At 52.9% G+C, this 22,262-nt stretch overlaps 6 protein-coding genes across 6 annotated transcripts; 2 read left to right on the top strand and 4 right to left on the bottom strand.

Annotated features, from left to right (window-relative positions):
* Positions 1-410: 410 nt before the first annotated feature.
* P152DRAFT_157109 (ARM repeat-containing protein) lies at positions 411-3,561 on the bottom strand. The gene is made up of 3 exons (XM_033673981.1): positions 3,159-3,561; positions 688-3,100; positions 411-613 (listed from the first exon to the last, which is right to left on the bottom strand). Exons 1-3 carry the CDS (start codon positions 3,425-3,427, stop codon positions 581-583), a joined length of 2,715 nt encoding a protein of 904 aa, XP_033531323.1. The 5' UTR covers positions 3,428-3,561; the 3' UTR covers positions 411-580.
* An 846-nt stretch (positions 3,562-4,407) lies between these two features.
* P152DRAFT_468318 (uncharacterized protein) lies at positions 4,408-6,104 on the bottom strand (the record flags this gene model as incomplete). The annotated part of the gene is made up of 3 exons (XM_033680818.1): positions 4,408-5,269; positions 5,338-5,723; positions 6,054-6,104. The coding sequence occupies 3 exons, from the start codon at positions 6,102-6,104 to the stop codon at positions 4,408-4,410; spliced, it is 1,299 nt and encodes a 432-aa protein (XP_033531322.1).
* Positions 6,105-10,725: 4,621 nt separating this feature from the next.
* On the bottom strand, positions 10,726-12,807 carry P152DRAFT_451880 (uncharacterized protein; the record flags this gene model as incomplete). The annotated part of the gene is made up of 1 exon (XM_033678257.1): positions 10,726-12,807. One exon carries the CDS (start codon positions 12,805-12,807, stop codon positions 10,726-10,728), a length of 2,082 nt encoding a protein of 693 aa, XP_033531321.1.
* A 1,412-nt stretch (positions 12,808-14,219) lies between these two features.
* On the top strand, positions 14,220-16,386 carry P152DRAFT_422598 (uncharacterized protein). Its single transcript, XM_033677194.1, has 3 exons — positions 14,220-14,565; positions 14,626-14,813; positions 14,871-16,386. Exons 1-3 carry the CDS (start codon positions 14,438-14,440, stop codon positions 16,085-16,087), a joined length of 1,533 nt encoding a protein of 510 aa, XP_033531320.1. The 5' UTR covers positions 14,220-14,437; the 3' UTR covers positions 16,088-16,386.
* P152DRAFT_156799 (uncharacterized protein) lies at positions 16,257-17,820 on the bottom strand. The gene is made up of 3 exons (XM_033673978.1): positions 17,460-17,820; positions 17,250-17,407; positions 16,257-17,197 (listed from the first exon to the last, which is right to left on the bottom strand). The coding sequence occupies exons 1-3, from the start codon at positions 17,478-17,480 to the stop codon at positions 16,426-16,428; spliced, it is 951 nt and encodes a 316-aa protein (XP_033531319.1). The 5' UTR covers positions 17,481-17,820; the 3' UTR covers positions 16,257-16,425.
* Positions 17,821-19,496: 1,676 nt separating this feature from the next.
* P152DRAFT_476340 (ATP-dependent metallopeptidase Hfl) lies at positions 19,497-22,091 on the top strand (the record flags this gene model as incomplete). The annotated part of the gene is made up of 2 exons (XM_033681498.1): positions 19,497-19,526; positions 19,605-22,091. The coding sequence occupies 2 exons, from the start codon at positions 19,497-19,499 to the stop codon at positions 22,089-22,091; spliced, it is 2,517 nt and encodes an 838-aa protein (XP_033531318.1).
* Positions 22,092-22,262: the final 171 nt, after the last annotated feature.

Here is a 22,262-nt window from a genome sequence, read left to right as displayed (position 1 = left end):
TAACGTGACAAAACGCTGCGAGGTATCACTCCCACTCCCAAGAACCATCATCAAGCTCGACGCATCGAGGAAAGACATGTACAAAGAACTCCAAGAAGCCAGAGACGCGCGACGGCTTTGCGAACGGAGAAAGGACATCGTTAGATATGCATACCCCGCCCTGATACAACCCCAGCAACGGACAGGGCATGTAAAGGGACCTGACGGGATCAAGCAAAGAATAACTCATGCATGGCTGTGAAACGGCCGTTCCGGAAGCCTGTCGTGCCCTTCCGACAGGTGTTAGGTCGATCTAGTTCGATCTCCCAATTCCCAATGCCACGGAAAGGGGACGACGACCATGCCCACATCGCATGCGCTTCGTAACCTATGGAACGTGTCAAGCACGCCATGCGGCGACCGGCCACGTGACATCGTCAAGGTGATTCTGCAGATCTGAGACCAGCGGGTCCGGAAGCGGCGGGGCCGAGAGGGGAGGGCGAGGGTGCCGTCCCCGAGGAGAATCCTGATGCTGAGGTTGGCACGGACTCCCGTGGCGGGCTCTCATAAGCCATACCAGCGTTCGGGGTACAGAGCGGTCTCAATGTTGGCGAGTTAGTCCCTGCTGCTTTGCCTAGAGGAGAAAGTTAGCAATTCTGCGGTCGAAAATCGAATGAAAGCATAGACGAGACGATAACGCCGACGTACCTTCATCATCTCGATCCGCGCCTTCAAATTCTGCGTCACTTCCGCCGCCCGCTTCCAACTCTCCGCACCTCCCCCACCTCCCGCACACCCGCCGTTGCTCCCCAAATCCCCACGGCCAAGCGCACCCACCCCACTCCCCTCATACGGCACCTCCGGACTCCTCAACGACCGCGGCGCTGGCGACCCCCCGAAAGCATTCGAGCGCGTCGGGCTCAGCTTCTGCCGTGCCAGCGACGACTCCATGCTTGGGTGGTTCTCCTTCCCTTCTGCACCACTATGCGACCCCGTGGACATCGAGTTGAGGCTGCCGCCCGACATGAAGCGTGACGGGCGCCCGTTCGCATACCCGGAATCGTAGCGCCCACCGCCGCCGTTGAGGCTGGCTTGGTCGCCGTAGAGCTGCTCGCTGACATCCATGGGCGGAGGGCTCGTGGCGCGGACTTGGCGGCTGAGCTCGCGCTTGAGTCGCTCGACTTCGCGGGCTTGTTGCTGGACGGTCGACTCGGCGGCTTCGGCGTCGCTGCGGGCGCGGACGAGTTGGGTTTCTTTGGCTTTGATGCTGAGCATGTCGCGGGTGTGGTTTTCGATGAGCTCGGCGTTGTGATTGCGAAGTTCGTTCATCTCGGACACGAGTTTCGCCCGCTCGGAGCGTAGCTCGTCGTTATGTTTGTGTAGGCGCTCGTTCTCGGCGCGGAGCTCGTCCAGTTCGGCATGCTCTGCAGAATTCAGTTGCGTGATGGCAGATGTATGAGCTACAGGTGCGGGATCCTGGGGAGGAGGAGCGGCACGGCCAAGAGGACGCCCAGCAAGGCCACGACCGAGCCCTAATTTCGGTTGGGCCGGAGTAACTGCTTGTGCAGGCTCTTCGAACGGAGGAGGTGATATTACTGATCGTTTGGGTGATGCCATTCCTGAAGGGGCTTTCAGTCCTCCAATGGTTCGGTTCGCGGCCGGCATCTTGAGTCCTCCTTTTGGGGGCGCGAGCTTGGAGACACCGGATCTGGCCGTAAGCCGTGGTGCCAATGGAGTTGGAACAGCATATTCCTCTGCTGGAGGCGCCGGTGTAGGAGCGGGTTTCTTGACACTACTTGGCGGCCCGGGCCGTTTGCCAGGCATACCCCTCCGTTGCACGGCAGCAGGGGCAGCTTTTGGTGGCGGTGCTGCTTTCGGCTTGTACTTCGCTCTCACCTCTGCGGACTCGTAGAACTCTTTGATTTTCGTTTTCCGGATTTCGTCCAAACCGTCGAGATGCTGGTTCATGAGCCGATCACCCATGATCTTCCACAGGGTTCCCAATACCTCTGCGCCAGCGGCTCGTTGAACTTCTTGCGATTCGGTTAACAGCTTTGTGGATCCTTCTGCGATGCTCTTTACCTCCTCCAGCTTCGGTGCATCTCGGGTGGTCTTCAGGCATCGTATCAAGAACTTTGTCGACTCTAACTTGACTTGGGGATTCTTGTGCTTCAGGAACTCCAAAATCTCCTCGAGGCATTCCGACAGATTTGTGGATAGGAATACCGCGTCGAGTGCAGAAGAAATCGCCTCAGTAACGGCCGCTTTCTTCTCCTTTAACCGTTCCATCATTGGACTCATGATCGTGGATCGATACTTGGCAAAACTTTTCCGCAAACCTTTGCCGAGCAGTTCGACGCAGTTAGCCGACACGGTCACAACAGCGATGTTGGCATCCTTCATGCACTTCGCTAACGTCCGGATAATATCGTCAAAAGGACCCTCATCAATTTTCGGATGGTTGATGGCGACCTGCAACTCGTCGAGAGCTTCTTTCCGATCCTTCCATTTTGTCGAAGCAAGGCGATCCTGGAAATCCTTTGGTATTTTCGGGAAAACATTGACAGACTCGTACTCCGGCTCGAGATCGATTTCGGCTTCCTCCTCTTCCATTCCACCCGCATCGCCGCCGGATGTGGGCATAGCTTCTTCGGCGGCTTGTTGCGATCGTAGAAGCCGCTCCTGCTTTGGCGGAGGATCATCCCGGACCTTGTCGAAGAGCTTCTCCAGGTCCGCCTGCTGTACGGGTTTCAGGTCATTCCAGAAGAGCGGCTTCATAGCATCCTTCAGCCAGCGGTAGAACTCCACGGTCAGGTTTTGAGCCTCTGCTCGCACGTTCTTGTCAGCATGGCCAAAGACCTTTGGGAGAAGCTTCAGCACTGGCTTCGGTTCCACCGTCTTGCAACCATAGGCATGGTATATCGCAGTCAGCGCGGAGAGGGTCGCAGTTATGATCTTAGGTTGTTTATGGGAGAGGATCGGGATCAGTTCCTCGATGATCGGGTCTGGTTTATCCAGTTCGATATACAGTAATACCGCTTCGAGTGCCTTTTGCTTTGATACTGGTCTCATCGCTGCCAAGCCTTTCTCCACGAGCGGAGTGATCGTAAGATTCCGTGTTCTACAGATTTTCCTCACATTAGCCACCCGACATACCCATTCAAGGGGACCGATCTTACCTCTGGCATCCTTGAACCCCAGAAATCTGAAGGAAAGAACATAAAGCTCCCATCCCTTCTTGTTGCGCCGCGACGTTCGAGTCAGCAACGGCGCCTTTCCATAGTGAGGATTCTTGGAGGAATAGCCGGACGGTCGGATGAGCTTCGGACGGCGCACTGTCGAATTCCTTTGCAGCAGCTTCATATGCCTCCTTCCGCACCTTCCAATTCTTGTGGACGAAGCGATCTTGCAACGGGAGGGAACTGAAGTCCTCTTCCTTGTCCGCCATGATGAGAGATTCCTATGCGCTGATACAGCACAACAAGGCGGAATATGAGTCGGAAGAGGTCAAGAAGGTGTTAAGGTGATCGAGACCTCTCGTTGACAACCGTGGGAAACTATGCGCCTTGGTGGTTGTCGCTACGGTGGACGAAGGTAGAGGAGCGGGTGGTTGTTAGGGAGTGATGTCAAGGCAGCCGATAAACGATCCAGTTGCGCAAGGGTCTCGGTTGATAGGGGTAGAGCAGCTTGGAGAATATGGCGAGCCTTCAGTATTATTCAGAGACAGTAATTTGTATGCAGTCCAGATACCTCGACATGTCCTTGTAAGGGGACCGATGTGTAGAATGGATGTTTTCTGTGGATAGAAATGCTGTCAACAAACTTCCATGTCAGTTGGCGGTGCGGGCAATTTGCGGGTTGGCGTGACGAAGGGTGTTGGGAAGGTGCGCCCCTGGACCCCTGCAGGGAAGGCAGGAACAGTGAGAGGGGTCTGGCGCTTTGTGGCGGTGCAGTTGCCTCAGACAACACTCAGATGGGCACAACACCTGATCATACGTGAATGACACACGATCAACAAAGATGAACGTTCATTGACAAGCCATTTAATCCGGAATGCTTAATTGCTCATATACAACATACTATCATATTCAATGCTATTAGAATTCATCGATCCGAAAGCAAAAACTTTTGATGAGGTCGCGATTCCCCCGTTCTCCGATCCATACCAGAGACGCCGCGCATGCACCTCGAACCCCATTGCGGAGTCGAACATGTAGCGTGAGGAGTCGTCGAGAACCATAACCTGACCGTCGGGGAAAAGCAAGCGTAAAAAACTCCCAGACGCGATGCAGAATGTCATCCCATGCAAATGATCGTTCCGTCGTTGGATAGGACCCCTCAAGCAAGCCGTGCGTGCTCCACGAATGCCGGATGAGAAGGAAGGAGACCCAAAACTCAGCAATGAAGCCCCTCCTTGTAGAGTGAACCTCATCTCTTCGTCTTACCAATCGCCAACGCGCCCAACGCGCCCATGGCCCTTTCCAATTCCGCTTCCGCAACCATGACCGTCCCCGCCCGTGCCGTGCTCAGATAGCTCATCTCCACGGCGCCGGGGCCAAACGGATCCGGGCCACCCTCCATCACGCGCCCACCCGCCATCCCACCGACCAACTTCCCCGCCACCCCGCACACGATCCCCGTGCTCTCCAGCGGCAACGTGCGCAGATCCAGCGTGACTGGAATCAAGATGTCCTCTTTGCTCCCCAGCAGCGCGCTCTCGCCGTCGGGCAGGTCAAACAGCGGCAGGAGGATTTTCTCCATCAGCACGGACGGCGACTCAGAGGTCGTGAGGGTGATGGAGAGGAACCGCGGCGGGCCGATGAGAGCGCGGGTCAGCGCGTTCTGCAGCGTCATTTCGGTGGGCGTGGTGGTCGGGATGCTGCGTGGGGAACCACCTGCGAAACCGGAGGCGGGGCGGGAGGATCGCACGGTGCTGGAGGGTGGCTCTCTGCGAGCGGCGCACTGGATCAGGCGGAGGTGGGTTTGGGCGTCAGGGGCGATGTTGTGGCGGGTCAGGAGGTTGAAAGTGCGTGTCTCCAGTTCGGTAATGGAGGTCGGCGGGGGAGTGCCAGGAGGCGCTTGGTGATTGACTGATGTGGCAGGTGAAGGGTTGGAAGACGTCGGCGAGGAGAGGTTCCTCATATGGCTCGGGTTGGATGGGTGGGTGTATGAGGACGAGTCGTTTTCGAAGGTGAAGCCGCGGTCTTCAAGCGCCTGGACTACTTGTTGACGTGACTGGATTGGAACCAGGATGTAGTCGGAGAAGTACGTGGTGATGAAAAAGATGGAACTATAGTTGTCAGCGAACCCGTTTACCACTGCATCGCACCCTGGCTCCAGGAGCAGACCTATACGTACATTCCAGCCATGGCCAAGGGACTTGTCAGTTCGAGCACCCGTTGGCCCGCCTCCAGCCCTTCTCCGCCAACCTGGATAACAACGAAATCCTCGTCCGTGATTTCCACCTTGTTCCTCTGCGACTCGGGCAACCCGTCTCGGACGGGGTGGAACAGTGCCTTGGCCTGCTCCCTTGAGCAGACGATCGAACACTCAATTGGCGTTACGGAGATGTTAACAAACGGGTACTCATACGCCCAGGAAAGCGCGGAGCGAGATCTTCCTGCTCCATGGCCTGCATCGTCGCCTGGCGTGGGGGCACTCTTGTAGAGGAGTAGCTGGAGAATAGGCTGGAGGAAATTGCTATATAGTTCCGGAGCGATGTTGACCAGTGCAAGCCTGGTATCCTGGTTGAGGATCATCTTGGTAAGCTTTTCTATCCACGATCATGGAACTCGAGGACGATGACGGGTGAAAAACAATGAGTGAGATTGATGCAGGATGGAGATGACAAAATAAAAGGTGGACCGTGTTCGTTGAAGAGTTTGCCATGAATGGGGGGCTCAGATAGGCAATGGAGCATAGGCAACGCAGCATCATGCATGTAGTTATGTGTTGCATGCAGAGCCTTCCAGGGGCCAAGCAAAATGAGGTGAGGATCCGAATAACAATATGCAGGAGGTTCCGGAATCGACATGATGACAAGAGAAGCAGAATAACAAATCAGGGTTACGAACCAGGAACTGAACAGAGGCCGTCATCAGCGTGATTGATGCATCAAGTGCCATTTTCGCTACCCTGTTCGGTCTACGAAATATGACGACAAAGCCTTTCTGACCTTGTCTGTGTGGTGATGATCTGTTTCTGCAGCTTGGAGAAGAACTGATACCCCACGAAAAGATGCGGCTAGCCTTATGCTAGATGATTCGGAGCGGGTGGTGAGTCCAATCCCTGATCCGATGAGGTGGCGACGCAGCCAGCCGATGGAGATCTCGAGGGCGATAAAAAAGCAATGTATCAAAGACGAGGGGAAAGCGGGCTCCCAGTTCGGCGAATACAAAGCGCTTCACGCGTCTCAGCGATTAATATGTTCTTGTCCAACGGGCCAATGGGATAGGTTGGTTTTGAAATTCATTCCCGACGAAGAAATGTCCACTTGACTCAAAGGGGGGGATAGAAGCTTGTGTAATGGCTGATGGGTTGCAGTGAAGGACGATTTAGTCAAACTTGCTCAGCACAAGGAATCAAACGAGACGGGGGAATTATAAGACAGGTTTGAGAAGGATCCGTATGGGAGCGACAGCGACAGAAACAGCGAAAGAATTGCGGTGCCCCAGATGTTAATCTTTAATGCATCGATACGGCGTCCACATCGAACAATAAACACTTGATCAGGATGGCAACAATCCGGGGAAGAGCGTGGGGGGACCAATGGAAAGCCGCCCTAAAAAGCCTTGAACAGTAAAGCAATGAGGGGTTTCGCAGCGTGCAGGACTGGGCAGTCGGCTGCGTGCTGGAGAGACAAGGGATCGAAGCTGACGGGAAATACGAGGGGACCCAAAATGTGTCCAGGTGACAGTCCAATTAGCTATGGAGAAGGGGCAGTAGAAACGAAGATCCGAAGTTGGTACCTGGGAAAAAGACGAAGAGAATAAGGGAGTTCAGTTCAGCTGGGGAATTGAGGAAGGTTTCTGGGTTTTCTTTAGAATGTCGTGACTGAGCCGCTCCCGTTCCAGTCATACTTTGATATCCGTACTTTACTCCACTCACCAGTTTGGTTCCACCGTCCATATCCCTGGGTAATTATGGACTTCGGACCTAAGTTAGAGATGAGAAGAGTTAGAACTCAGAAGACCCTGATGGACGGCCGGTGCCGGTCCGATATCTGTATCTGAACCACAATTTCTGCTCGACACCTACCATAATTAGCCGCTGCAAGCCTGAAATCGGTCCCAGGCTTGTAACTTGTAAGTTACAATTCGTTCAGGTAGCAAATCCGAACGAATCCCATCTCCGATGGTATCCACGAATTGCAGCATGTCATGCCACTATGCCAGGATAGCAGCTTGGCTACGGGTTCGCGATTTTGCCTGGTTCCAGCCATGGAGGACACACGGCATTACATCAACCATGCCAATCATCACGGTTCGTGTTATGTTTTCGTCTCGTCTCGTTTCATCCGCTGGTTACAGACTCGGTGCGGAATCGGCGCCCGGTGAAGATCCAGATCAGGTACATGTGTCCGGAGCTGAATTCCGATGTGGTGACATCGGACGAACCGGTAAGGAGGACCTGTGTCGGGCCGTTGCATGCCAGGAATGAGGGTGCTCCAGTTGTCCATCGTGAAGTTGAAACGTCGTTTTCTCAAGTGGTCTGATAATCATTCACATTCGGATTTCAAGCCCCCTCCCCAAGCTAAAGCCTCTCTCCTGTACATCATCAGCGCAGTATCAGGGATTACATCGAAATCAGCTGCACGTCGCTCATTTCGTTTGTGATGATGTCCTAGCCCAATAATCAATATCCGGAGAGGCGTGAGCCAGGCCCCCGCACCGCGGCGTGGGGGTCACAAGCTGGGTATCAACCCGAGCCCTTCCCTAACTCTTCTTCCTCTGCTCGGTGACTTTGCGCGCTTCTGATTTCAGCGAAAATGTCAGAACCCGTGAACCGGTCTAATTAAAGGAAATTGGAAACTCGGGTACCGTTATACCCGACTGTCAAAAGAGGTCATTTGAACTGGCTCATGCAAGTCTTGAGTTTGGTACGACGTCCGGGCCGGGATCGATGACAACACAAGACTGCGTGCATGGTACGAAACAATATGGCACACTTACGATCAAACACAGAAGTAGAATCATCCTGTCTCTATCGTATACACCAATTTATCGCAGTCATTTCTCCGAGGGCAATTCTCGCGCCAGCCCTCAAGGCATTTCGCCTCCAGCACTCAAACCCCTACACCAGAGCTAACATCCTCACTTCCCGAGTCCCGATCTCTGCTTTCTAACAAATCATCGGTGATAGCACGACGATTGCACCTTGTGGCAACGGTACGGGTGATGCTGGAAGGTAGTGTCTACACATGTACAATGACGTTGCATCCATCATGCACCATTCGGCGCTGTATTTCCCCATCAATATTCAATACCCCTCATGCACAATGCACCAAACGTAGTAATACCACCTTGGGTTTCATTCATGTTGCGAGAGCGGGAACAGTCTCAATTGGCACCATTAACTGTTAGTACCTGGGTTCGGATTGGAGACATATATGAATATTTGACCGGGCATTAGCACTGATCATCAGCGCTACGAACATATGAAGAAATGTAAATTAGAACTCCAGATAGGGTGTCATGTGTGCGATTCGATGTTATACACTGGCAGGGACATACTTCTATACGGTTAAACCAGCCGCTGGCTTTGCTAATCGCCGTGGTTATCTATGTACTAGCTACTATGTCCCTTACTGTGGCTCACATGGAACATAAAATGTATCGAGACCTTGAGCTTTTGCTAAACACTCCCGGTACACAGTTGATATAACACCAGTTGTAATGTGACAACACGAGGACATCAAACAATATATGAACTGAGAAAAGACCCTTATGGAAACTGAGATGCAACCGAGATTTACTAACACTTATATAGGTAGAGCAATCCTTATTATATATAGATGAGACGGTATAAAGGTACCATGTAAATATTTCCTCCATTTGCTGAGAGCATATTGCTTGAACCTCCTCACGTAGCGCCTTACACTGGCCTGCAGGCGGAAACGAACTCTCGACCATGAACTAAGAGGGCGGTGGGAATCATGCGAGAGGATTTGAATTCATTCGATGCGAAAAAGTACTATCTAACATCGCTACTGTTATATACCACCATAATAGGCATAATCACGCCAACACGGCGAATATAATTTCATGTGTAAAATAGCTCCAGTGAACGTCTTGAAGATGATAGATGAAGATATTTCTGTCTCTCTCCCAGGAACTAACCCCATCCCGATTTTACTGAACAGCCGTTCCTACAAATTATTGGGTGCCGACTCTTCATCAGTGGAAACAGTGACATACTGGTGTGCTTGGCGCCAATGTAGGGGTATCAATTGTGAGAGGCTGGTGAGATTTTCCCCCCCGTTTTGAGATTTTCCCCCCTTCAGAAGTACCAAAACCGCCGCTTTGGAAATTTACAAGGCAATATAGCCACACTTTCAACATTATTTTTAAATTCAAAACTTAGATAGAGTTCTTTAGGACTCCCTCTTGCTCCTAGACTCCGAAATTTAATCCTAATAAGTTGTGGTGTTACGTGATTTAGGATTAAAGTTATGGCAGTTTTTTCATACAACTCACCAACTTCAGCACAAAATTAAACCACAACGCAGGGGGTATGTAGAGATCTAAAATAGTAGGCTCAGTTACCCAGGCTTTAGTATTTTTCTAAGCATTTAAAAATTATATTATTTCGAAGCTGGTGTTGAGCTGTTTGGCGTTGAAGTTGAAATGTGGTGATTTTGGTACTCCTGAGGGGGGAAAATCTCAAAAACGGGGGGGAAAATCTCACCAGCCATTGTGAGATGCAAGAGACTGCCGGAATTTATATAGACTCAATAGCTCATAGTTACCAGTCCCTCTTAAGACATTTGACCCTGGCAACAAGGGTTACGGAAGTAGAAATGCGTGAAAAAGAGGTGTGATCTGCACATTTCCCTAATGACTCTTTGCTTGACGCATCTGTGTAGATCTGGACGACCATGCTCGCCAGTAATTCAGCATATCGGATCGACATAGCGGCCTAACTACGAGGAAAAGCCAACAGCTCTTCCGACCTATATCTCCGTGCGGACCGGATATCCACTAGAAGGCTTTTGAATGTGCTTCAAAATTGTATGCACTCTACTACACTGACCAGGAAAGCGGCGGTGCTCTAATATGTGAGACTCCTTCGATCCACTCTTTCTAGTTGGTGCATGTAGAAAAAATGGGAGTATATAGTAGCGACATCCTCCGCTCGTAATTACTTTCTGGATAGCATCATGAATATAGGCTTCCCAGAACCTGAAGCGAGAATGGCAAGTATTCTTGCTCACATCGTTTCTGGGGATGGTGCTAGATTGCAGTTAACACGGCGAATTACAGGCAGCATAAAGGCATTGCAAGTAGCGATTTCACAGAATAGATAGGCTATTCTTCCCTATCGCCGTACTACAAACAAGTGGAGCGTTGCACCTGTTCGTCTAGGCATTGGAACACTCGGCCAACTGCCTTATCATGGGGGCAAGGAGCAGTTGATGAGCCAAACGCCATCATGACCAAAACCGATGGACGCAATGCAATGTCAACACAAGACTATAGTATCGTACAACCTATACAGTCGAGTGCAACCATACTCAGTACATGGAGCTCACTCATCCTTCTTCCCCTTTCTCAGCTTCCCAAAGCCCATCACCCTCCTCAACCTCCCCCACCGCTTCTTCTTCTCCCCCTCCCGATCCGTCTCGAACCCTGGTCCCTCATCATAGCTCACGCCATTCCCGATGGGTATGCCAGTCTCTCCACCCTGCCAGCCCTCCCACGGCCTGCCGACCTCCCCCGTCCCCTGGATCATCGAAACCGCCCTCGCTTGGGGTCTGAATACCCCGGCAACCGTAGCCTTGCTCTGATCGGGCGATTCATACTCCAGCTTTGATGTCGGCGAGATGGCCTGTAGTGCAGGCTGTGGGGTCTTGGTCGAGGAATTGGGCGCGGAGACGGAGTGTCGTCGATGGGGGAGGACGCTCGAGAGGCGGTGGAAGGGGTTGATGCTGGAGGTATGATGGGTCGGTGTGGTAAGAGGATGGGGTCGATCGGAAGCGATGTAGGTTGTAGTCGTGGTTTTTGTTGGGGAAACGGGTCTGGAGATGGGTGTCGTGGGATTCATGTATGAGTGGCGATGTGTGGAGCGGAATGGGGAAGAGGCAACCCGATTGCTGGGAGGAACAGACAAAGATATGGAGCGGGGTGAGGAGGCCCGGGTTGGAGAGATGAGCTCGGAAACGGGGATACTGCTTGTTTTGGAACGATGGTGTAGTTGGAGACAAAGCGGCGGGCGAGAATGCTCTGGATCATGTCGAAGCACTGGCGATACAGCCACAGTATTGGATTCGACAGGTTGCGGATCCGCGGCGGAAGGGTTCGCTGGCACGGGAGTTGAAAACGTCCGCGTTGGTTTCCTTCCCCGAGTCTGAGTTGAAGCGGACGGAAAAGGCGTCCCTGTTGCCCACTCTTCCTGGAAACATACCCAGATTCCTGAAACGAGGATAAGCTTACGCAATAGATCGTCGGTCTCGATTGGGAATGACTCTGGAGTTGCAGTACGCTCCATAAATGAGCGTTGATCTGCGCACACGCGCTCCGTTTCCAATGGCATTTTATCGTGTTGTCGAGCTCGCGAGCCGGGCACTTTGTACTGTGAGAAGATATCCATGCCCGTGGGCGTCATTGTGGCAATGATTGGATGACGCCTTGAGTCCGGCATAATGGAACTGAAAATGAACTTTTGCTCCTCGGTGACGGGCAAACCACCTGCAAGCGGACTGCTGGATCGAGCATGGTTTCTGCGCACCGGTCTTGAGATCCATCGTACCGTCCGTGGGACGCCATGCTCGTCAATGTAGGTAAAATCATACCTCCCACGATTGCGTGGCGAAGCGCGCCATATTGACCCGTCGTTCAAGCAAACGTCCGCATATCCATCGGATGATATACGGATGAGGCCAAGTGGTTCGCGGGCATCCCAGTTATCTTCGTCATGGTGGGCCAGCAGCCCATCAGCCCGAAAGACGACCATGTCATCTGGCCCAAGTGCCGTGTTGAAATGGTGATGCAGACGGGCGAGCTTCCGGGCGAGGCGTAACGGGAGGCGGGAGGATGGGACTACTTCGAAAGCTGGCTCGGGGCGTCCGCTCATGGCGATCTCTTGCAGCTGGAGGAGGAGGCGAGGCTTGATATGGAGCCTTTGGTACTTGGATCCCAATGGCGGAGGGTGGGCGAAATTGAGGGTTTGTTTGGGACGGCATTCCGAACCGCCTTTCCGTGACGACTTTATGCTATTGTTCGAGGAGGCATCCGCAACGTTCCCTGGACTTGCTCTTGATTGAACGGGGGTTTCGACGCTGCTCAATGATGGTGACTGGTTTCGTACGTCATCGTCCCCTTCCTGCTGTGCTGCAATCCGAACCTCAATGGGTAGAGGTAGTTCGTCTGCAAACGATATAGTCTTCGGGGTCTTCACAACTGACTGTGACCTGGACCTTATTGTCGGCTTAAGGTTACTCGACCGCGGACCGTTCCTATACGACAGGCCGCGGAGTCCCGCGGCCGGTAGGGTACTAAGGGATTGTGGTAAATAGAAGTAGGGATTCGCACCGGGACTCAGGTCCCGTGTAGGGGAGAATTCGTGACCATGTTGGGCAGCAGCGTCGGCTGTGAGGAGCGACATGAACATGGTGATGGAAAGGTAAATTCACAGTCACGGTTTAGTCTATAAACCGGGACCGCGGAAAATGATCGGTGAGGAACATCGTAGCTCCTCGAACGACTGGGGGGCGGACGTATCGTGAGGATCGTATGAGGTTAAGTCGGTGTATGGATGCAGTGCGGGGTCTTGGATGATTTAGTCCTGAGAGGCACGATCGTATAGAAAGAGAACGGGATCCCAAGTATTGGATGAGAAAAGAAGGAAGCTTCGTCGCCTGAGATGGAGCATCTAAACTCAATCCTTTCACTTGACTTTCGCAAAGCAAACCGAGGGCGGTATGTCGCGGCGTTTCCTGTCACAAAATTCCAGGGGACACGCTCTGGAGGCAAGGGGGGCGTTCAGAACAGTATTAAGTGGGATGGTGACGCGAATGATGTGTAGTGCCAATCACCAACCGGAATCGACGGATGGGCTAGGGTCATAGATTGGGAGGAATGTGGTGGGTGATGAAGAAGCTCGTGTAGGGCGTAATCAAACGCATATAAAGTAGTGAGATCAGCAGGAAGGGTGGACTCCACCAGTGTAGCAGTGACGGAGAAAGCGACTCAAGGCGTTTCAACTATCATCACCTCTCCAACCTCTTTGATTCGAATACCATCTGGATTCTGACCTCACGTTGAACTCGAAAAGTAGTGAGCATGACATGGGCATCTTGGCTCTCACAGATCAGCCCTACTTAAACACAAGCAACGCCGGGGGCCAAGTGCAGACATGTTAAAAACCAAAAACGCCTCACATCCCCACTCGGACTCCCGACCACCCGACCGAGTTGAGGATCACCGCCGTCATTGGATGACCAAAGTGAAGGACTTGGGTCTTGGGGCCTTTTCGTGTCCGGTCAAAACTCAAATCGTCAAACAGGTCTCGACCAACGAATGCTCCATAAATTGGTGAGGTATGTGCTGAGAGCCTGAGACGGTATGACCTAACTGCTACGGATTTATGTTTCTGTTCCTCACCCGGGGAGGAGAGTTGTTCCAGTTCGTACGGACGCAGGGTGAGTTTAATACGCGTACATCCGTACATCCGTCCCTACGTCCGTATGTCCGTATCCTGCATTTCTCGGTATTGACTTAGCTGAGACATTTGAGACTTGGGCGGTATTCCATTCGCTCGCTTGGATCGAATGCTGCTCTGATAGGTCGATCTTATACAGAAATTGGCAGTGCTTGCGGTAATTAGAGAAGTTGCACAACTAGATTTGCCCAGGTGATGAGCTGAGACTCGGAAGCATGCGGGACTGGCTGAGCGAATGAGACGTCCTAATTCCTAAATTCCACCGCAAATGCCGCGTGAAGGTCAGCCTCTTCTAAGCACAAAAATCATCACTGGTCTCTTAACAGTTGATTCACTCTCCTCACTCTTAGTCTGGGAAGTGGGCATGGTGTGGGAACATCGGACTATCAGCGGCCCGAAACGTGGACGAATATCGGCACATCGGGGCCACGGCGAACTCAGAACCTCCGATCCATCACATGCATGAGATCGACGGCCGAATCTAATCCAAACAGTTGGACGATACATCGAATGCTTTCGAGGTCTTGAAAGATATCCGGCAATCTGACAGATAGTCAAGGATATAAAATCATTCGCACAAATGTCAACATGGAGGCAACGAATTGAGCCTCATCGCCATCCCCTTCTTTCCCTCCTCGTCATTTTCCTCGTCTGGAAAGCCTGTCTAGTGGGCATTATATTATTCAGCCCATGGTCTGGCTATGACACGTCCTCCGTCTATCTACTAGGAGAGGGCAATGGCTTCGGTGGCGGAGGTTCGGCCGTAAGAGATTGTGCAGAAGCTGTCTACGACAAACCAACGTCTCCACATCTAGCGCTGTCATCGAGATGGTTGCTCCGGTTCCTTCGCTGGGATGCCGTGTACTTCACCGATATTGCCCGGGACGGTTACCGCTACGAGCAGCAATGGGCGTTTAGTTGGGGCTTTGCGACGTTAATTCGATATGTTGCCGATTGTATGTGCTCGTTAATGCTTGATAATCCACGTGTCGAACCGGCTAACAATCAAGCAGGCATCCATCCCGCATCGTCATCAATCTTAAACTACATCTGGTCTGGCTTGATCATCACGAATACGTCCCACCTCTTATCGGTTTTTGTCCTCTACTACCTCACGCTGTTTATTACGGGATCTTCAAACCACGCAGGTTTTGATGACTCAATTGCATTCACCACTGCTGCGCTCCACGTCCTTTCCCCGGCTGGTGTCTTTTTAACTGCCCCCTACGGCGAATCACTATTCTCCTTTTTACACTTCACGTCTCTCTACTTCTATCTCCAGTCCCTCTACCACAGCAACAAGGCTTTATTCACATCTCCGTCTCCTCTTAGACACCTTTGGCTGCTCCCCTCCGCCATCTTGCTGTCCCTTGCCGTTCTCCCCCGCAGCAATGGCCTCTTCAGCGGGGCGATCTACCTCCTCGACCTTCTCTCCACCCTCTCTCACCCCCTAGCCCGCCTCCCATTCTTCCGCCGTATCCTCTCCGCCACCCAGCAATTCTTTACTTCTCCGCCCCTATTCGCCACTCGCGCACCAACCCACCCGCTCCTTCGAGCATCACTCATCATCCCGTCGGGCCTTCTCGTCCTCCTTACATTCTCATACCCGCAATATCTCGCGTGGCAGCAGTTTTGCGGTGCGTCCTCCGCAGTTCGCGAACCCCGGCCGTGGTGCAAGAGCTTCCCCCCAAGCATATATGCCTTTGTCCAGTCGACGTACTGGGACGTGGGGTTCCTGCATTACTGGACGGTCCCGAACTTGCCGCTGTTCGTCATGGTAGCGCCAGCGCTGTGTCTATTGATTCAAAGTAGTATGGCGGCGATAAGGGGGGAGCTTGTGTTTGAGCGATCGCCCATTTCTCGTGAGAAGATTGGGAAGGAATCGAGGTCAGGAGGTGCCTCTGATGGAGTGAAGAAGGCGAGGAAAGATGATGACGAAGGACAAGAGATACAGAAGATGGTGCTAGCGCGCCTTGCCATTCCGCAGCTCCTGCTCGCGGTCACAGCCATCATGTCCTACCATGTGCAAATTGTTCTGCGGCTTTGCAGCGGATATCCGTTGTGGTATATGGCTGTTGCTTTGGCCGTTCAGGGCCGATGGCAGCTCACATTGATGGTGCCGTTCACAACTTGGAGGATGGTGGTGCCGCCAAAAGCGATTGTGATGTGGATGATCATCTACGCAGGCGTACAGGCGGGATTATATGGGGCGTTCTTGCCTCCTGCATAAGAAAAAGTCGCTCAAGGCTGCATTGTCTATTGTAGAGTATCAGAAAAGTAACATCGGTCGAGAGTTAACGAATGCTATTGTATGGGATCCAGTGTTAGAAAAACCATGGCGCATATATGGAATTCCCCAATTTCCCCCGATCGACCCCGATGCAGATCCAATTCCATCCCTGAATTAATACACGATATGAGAATCATAAATGTGATTTTGAAATGAAGGGCTCCACGTGCAAGACGCTTGCAAATTGATACCAACCAGCCGAAAACACCTATCGACCGGACCTAGGTCCGACTACTTGTCACTTGTGACACCACCGCACGCCTGACCGCTGACAAGGTTTACTGCAGTTCGGCCGCCGGAGCCTGCTGCTGCGGCGGCGCTTGTGGTTGCGGAGACTGCGGCGGTCCTGGGTGTGGCACGCCCGCCACCTGTGGCTGTCCTTGAGGTGGATAGTATCCCTTATATTCTTGGCCTTGCTGGGGAGGATATTGACCAGGTTGTCCCTGGGGATACGCGTACTGCTGCGAGGAGTCCATCGGGGCGCCAACGGGAACTGCACCAGCGACAGGACCCTTGGACGGGTCGAAGCCTGTTTGATATTGCGGAGGCGGGGAGCCAACCATGGACATGTGGCCGGGGTACTGGTGCGACATATCTGGAGGAGGCATGTTCAGTGGTTGCTGCTGGGCAGCGGCAGCGGCAGCGGCAGCTGGTGGTGGGGACTTCTTCTTGCGGAGGAGGTAGAAGATCAGGGCACCGATAAGCGCAAGGCCGGCAATGGGTCCAATAACGGCGCCCGCGATCCATCCGTTGCCGCCCTTCTTCTTTTTGACGACACCGGTACCATCGCCGCCATTGTCACCGTCGCTAGGGAGAAGGGTAGGGGTAAGGCGGCTTGATGTGCTTGATGAGCTGGTGGTCTGGCCCGAGGTGGAGGAATCTGAGGTTGTCGTGTCACGCGTCGTCGACGAGCTACTAGCACCAGGATTGGTTCGGTATAAAGTAACGGCGGAGCGGGGCATATCGCAGCCAGCCCAAACCACCGGTGTGGCATCGCTGAAGTCGTCGTAGACAAGGTCGGCAATGCATACCGGAGCATCAGTAGATGTGCTGCAAGACAGGTTAGATAGATATTGTAGAGGGGTGGTAAGGAAATGCATACCATGTTATCGTAGTATCTGATTCGCCGAGAAGAAGTGACGTTGAAAGGCAACCCGTTGGCATCTCACAATTCCGCGCCGTGGTTGTGCAGCAGCGTCCGTATGTCCCCATTTGCGACCATGTCCTGCCGGTAGGGCAGAACATAGGAGAGACTGGAGACTACTATTAGCAAATGGTTCTTAAGGCGCCGATACATTTCAAATGATCATACAGGTTCCGTGCGTGTTAACATATCCGACGACTGTCTGATCGTTCTGCCTTCCCTCCAACTGCGGAGCAGTGGTGACCATCGGGTCCGGCACAGCTTCTGCTGCGGCCATGGCCAGCAGCGGTAGCAGCGCCGCTGCAAACATTCGGTAGGTTTGCGACATCGTGACTTAATTTCGACTCAAACAAACGAGATTTGGAACGACTGGCTAGACAATAGAAAGAGACGCAACGAAAGAACCGCGTCGAGCAAGAAGGGTTGGAGAAGATGAGAATTGCCGGAGAGGAGATCAACCTCCGGTCAACGAGCGCTCGTACCAAGCCATCCTTCAAAAGCAAGCCGCACGCAATGGATGCGCCGAGTCGCTCACAATCTCTTCTTTCTTCACTAAAACGCGCCACGAAACCGGGTGCAGTTCAGCTACGCCGCCTATGCGAGAAAATGGGAAGATGGTCAAGGGTGTTGTCAATGGCAACCCTTGAAAACCATCCTCTGAGCTCGTATCCAGGCACTTAGGCTGCCAGGACCAAACCGAATTGGGAATAATGAGCCGGGGCCGCTGTCCGAGTTCGTGAGCCTGATTGGCCTCGAAGCGGAATGCTCGGATTTACATTGGTCTGTTGTGCTATCAACCACGCTTGCCTTTGCTTTTGTAGGGCCTAGCCGGGGCTACACGACTATCAGTGGGGATCCCCCGGTCCCTCATGGCTTTTCTTAGCATGAGTCCATGGGGTCACCAAACCAAAACCGAACCTTGGGATCGTGAAGCGGCTCTGTGCATGCGCGTGGTTGTGATACCCGACGGGCGCCGGAATCTAGACTTTTGCAAGACTCGAGAAGACAACGAAAATGCTCTGATCCGAATTGTTATTTCCGGGTGGATGGCAGTTAAACCGAGGGCCAGGCTCATTTACTTGAGGTTCATAGGTAGTATGTGACGGAAGCTCTCAGTGGTACCGTTCCTTGACAAGCCGCGATTCTGTTAACACGAGGGGCTAAATATCACCTGCTCCGGAGTCCGAATTGCAGCGCTCAAGAACGGCTGAAAGAACTAAAAAAATCCGTTGCTTATTGACATTTGACTCAGTCTTAAGTGTTGAGACAGACAGACGGGTAAAGGTTACATACAAGGGCTTGCCCCATTCCAGCACATCATCCCATGCTCGGAAATCTCGGTGAGCCCCTGAGGAGCATATGAGTTGACTTGCGGGGCTGAGCCTGGATTGTTGTGAAGTGTGAACTGTCAAGGAAATTGGGATTGCCTCAGTCATGACCTCGAGCTGTTAAGCTCTACTATGTACGATGATCGGGAATAATAGCCACACTCGCACAGTACGTATTTGTTCTGTTCGGGAATCGGGACTTCGGGTGGAAGCACCTGTGATATCTATTCTTGGTTTCGCTAGAAGAGGCGTGGGGTGAAACTCCAGGAAGAGTACTACAGTGGGGACTGGGGAGGAGTTGAGGTGCTTGATTATTGATACAATTATGTTTCGATGTCCAGAAAGTTAAATGTTAAAAGTACCATCCAGAACTAACCTTATTTTCCCGAATTCATATTTTGATCGGATCAGGATCAATGCATCAATCATCACAGTGAGAGGTGAGTAATGGAACATTGAACTGAAGATGAACTTGACTAGACATGGATCTGTCACCTGACATTCAAACATGGTTGATGCCTAAGGTATTTTGCCAAGGTAAGACATCGACATCTCGTCTTCCCCTGGACGTAACTCCATTGCACGGAACAGTGGTGGAACATTCTCGATTGTTGGTCCAGGTCACGTGTAGCACAGTCCATGCACGTGATGTTCGAAAGTCCACATTCGCATGTTGCGAAGTCGCGCGAATGTCGTGGTCATCATCATCTTTACGCCGCATTCAGAGTCCCGCACGAGAATTGGTTGATCCTTGGTCGAACAGTTATGGCATGCTTTTCGTCACATTAATCTCTTCATTTCTTTATTCCCTTCATTTGGCGCTTGTTGACCAGTAGCCCCGACTGGGAGTCCCCTCGAACTTCGCTTTCTAGTGGGGATGGCTTTACAGGCCAATCTTCTGGCAGCGGTAAGCATTGGATCATCACCATTGTTGCGCGTTATAAAAGTGTCTCCTCAGAGAGCAGCCGCTAATTCTTTAACTCAGAGCGCATTCTCGGCGGGAGTTGAAGCCTTGCCGTCGTTGTTAACCATCCTCTCAACCCCGTGGCGAACATCCGGTCAAAGACCGACTACGAACTCGCGGCCCCGAACACGAATCGTTCAAAAGCAAGACACAAGGGGATTGCACTCTGAGCGGCAGCTAGGTCATGATGCTGTTACCAAGCATGCCTCAGAAGGGGTGACCGTCCCGCTACCCGAGTTTCTAACTCAACCGAATATCGCGGCATTGAAAACAGTCCCGACTGGTCTTTCTCCTTTGACCTGGCAATCTCTGGTGTCAGCAGTACCGCGCAATCGATTCCACTTGACTAACCCCCAAGTTCGAAATCTCTCATCTGTCCGAAGAAATCACTCTACATCGACAACATTCGGTCCATTCGGTCTGCGGAAGGTCGGGGGATATGGAAATGTCTTCGAACAACAACGTCGGGGACTGTTTGGAGGCTCCAATAATAACTCGAATTCGTCATCGGTTCTCTCGCACCTCGAACAAACTGCGAACAACAACCCCCAAAGCGCAACGGCGCAAAATGCCTTCTACTCCGCCTGCCTCCGGGCAAACCGTCCGGACATAGTCGCTCACCGATACCAGACTGGACGCTTTGCCGCCAATCCTGCATGCGAGGCATTGTACACGCGTTCTTTGGAGCGATTGGGAGCAGCCGAGCTCGGACCCGGTGAAGTTGCAGGGAGAGATGCTGCAGGTAACGGCGGCGCACTTTCCCAAGAGCAACTCCAAGCTGTTGGCCAGGCGGTTGCTGGTCGTGTTCGTGCAGCTGGAGGGACCGTCAGTGCCAGAGGTGGCTCAGGCGCCAAGACTAGCCCTCTTCATGTCGTCGTTGATGAATCCATGTGGTCTACCGTCTTCAAACTATTCAGGTTTCTCCTGACTTTTGGGTTCGGCGTATGGATCACAATGGTAGTTCTCAATCTGCTGCTTGAAGGGACGGGGATGCTGCGGAGGGTTAGCGGTCAGCAGCATGCCGAAGCACGACCCGAACTTCAGACCACCCGGTTCAGCGATGTTCATGGATGCGAAGAAGCGAAGGATGAACTACTAGAGCTGGTTGAATTCCTGAAATCACCCGATAAGTTCAGCGCACTTGGCGGCAAGCTTCCTAAAGGTGTTTTGCTCGTTGGCCCTCCTGGTACCGGCAAAACGCTCCTCGCTCGTGCCGTTGCAGGTGAGGCGGGAGTCCCGTTCTTCTACATGTCTGGCTCCGAGTTCGATGAAGTCTATGTCGGTGTCGGTGCCAAGCGCGTTCGTGAGCTTTTCACTGCTGCTCGGACCAAGGCACCCGCGATTGTATTCATAGACGAGTTGGATGCCATCGGAGGCAAGCGAAACGAAAGAGACGCCGCCTATGTGAAACAGACGCTAAACCAACTACTCACCGAGTTAGATGGATTCGATCAGGACGCCGGCGTCATTATCATCGGTGCGACCAACTTTCCCGAGTCGCTGGATAAGGCTTTGACTCGACCCGGACGATTCGACCGCCATGTCGTGGTTCCCCTCCCCGATGTCAGGGGTCGGTTGGGCATCTTGACCCACCACATGCGCAACGTCCAGATCTCCACCGACGTGGACGCATCGGTCTTGGCGCGAGCGACTCCTGGGTTTTCCGGTGCGGAGCTTGAGAACGTCGTGAATCAGGCTGCCGTGCACGCGAGCAAGCGTAAGGCCAAGCAAGTGGCCATGATTGACTTCGAATGGGCTAAAGATAAGGTTCTCATGGGTGCGGAGCGGCGCAGCGCGGTTATTCAACAGAAGGACAAGATCATGACGGCATATCATGAGGGCGGCCATGCCCTAGTCGCTATGTTTACCGCTGCTGCCGATCCGTTGTACAAAGCCACCATCATGCCTCGCGGACACGCCCTGGGGATCACGTACCAGCTACCGGAAATGGACCGTGTCTCCATGGCCAAGAAGGAATATCTCGCTACCATTGACGTATGCATGGGCGGCAAGGTTGCGGAAGAGCTCGTGTACGGAAACGACAACGTCACATCTGGCGCCTCATCTGACTTGCAAAAAGCCACGTCCATTGCCTATGCCATGGTCACTCAAATGGGCATGTCTGACGCCTTCGGAAACATCGATCTCCACTCCGAGTACAACCGACTCTCATCCGAAACCCGCCAGAAGATCTGGGACGAAGTCCACAAGATCCTTGAGGACGGGAAAGACCGCGCCACCAAACTCCTCCTCGCGAAGCGAAAGGAGTTGGACCTTCTCGCCGATGCGCTGGTCGAGTACGAGTATCTGGACAAGGATGAGATGGAGAAGGTCGTCAGGGGCGAGAAACTTCCAGGGAAGATGAAGATGGGCGAAAACGCTCCGATCAAGCTGCCCGACATCGTCGTTCCTGGGTTCGGCGGTCCCAAACCGCCGCAACCGGTGGGTGGGGACGGTGGAGCGCCGCCGCCTCCGCCTCCCGTCGTGGCCCAGGCGGGCTCGTCATAGCGGAGGATGGTCGATCGCGTTCGCTATCGCCGTCCCTCGCTGGCGGCCGTCAGTCATTTGGTTTCTAGACGTAACCCGCGTTCATGAAAGCGTATTTCATTTGTTCACTATCATTGCGAAGGCACTGTTGCCGGGTTGCATCTCGGTTGGGCGTTATGATGCACGAAAGAC

Source organism: Eremomyces bilateralis, assembly GCF_010015585.1.
Source record: "Eremomyces bilateralis CBS 781.70 unplaced genomic scaffold P152scaffold_23, whole genome shotgun sequence".
Classification (NCBI taxonomy): domain Eukaryota; kingdom Fungi; phylum Ascomycota; class Dothideomycetes; order Eremomycetales; family Eremomycetaceae; genus Eremomyces; species Eremomyces bilateralis.
This window is presented reverse-complemented; position numbering and strand designations above follow the sequence as displayed.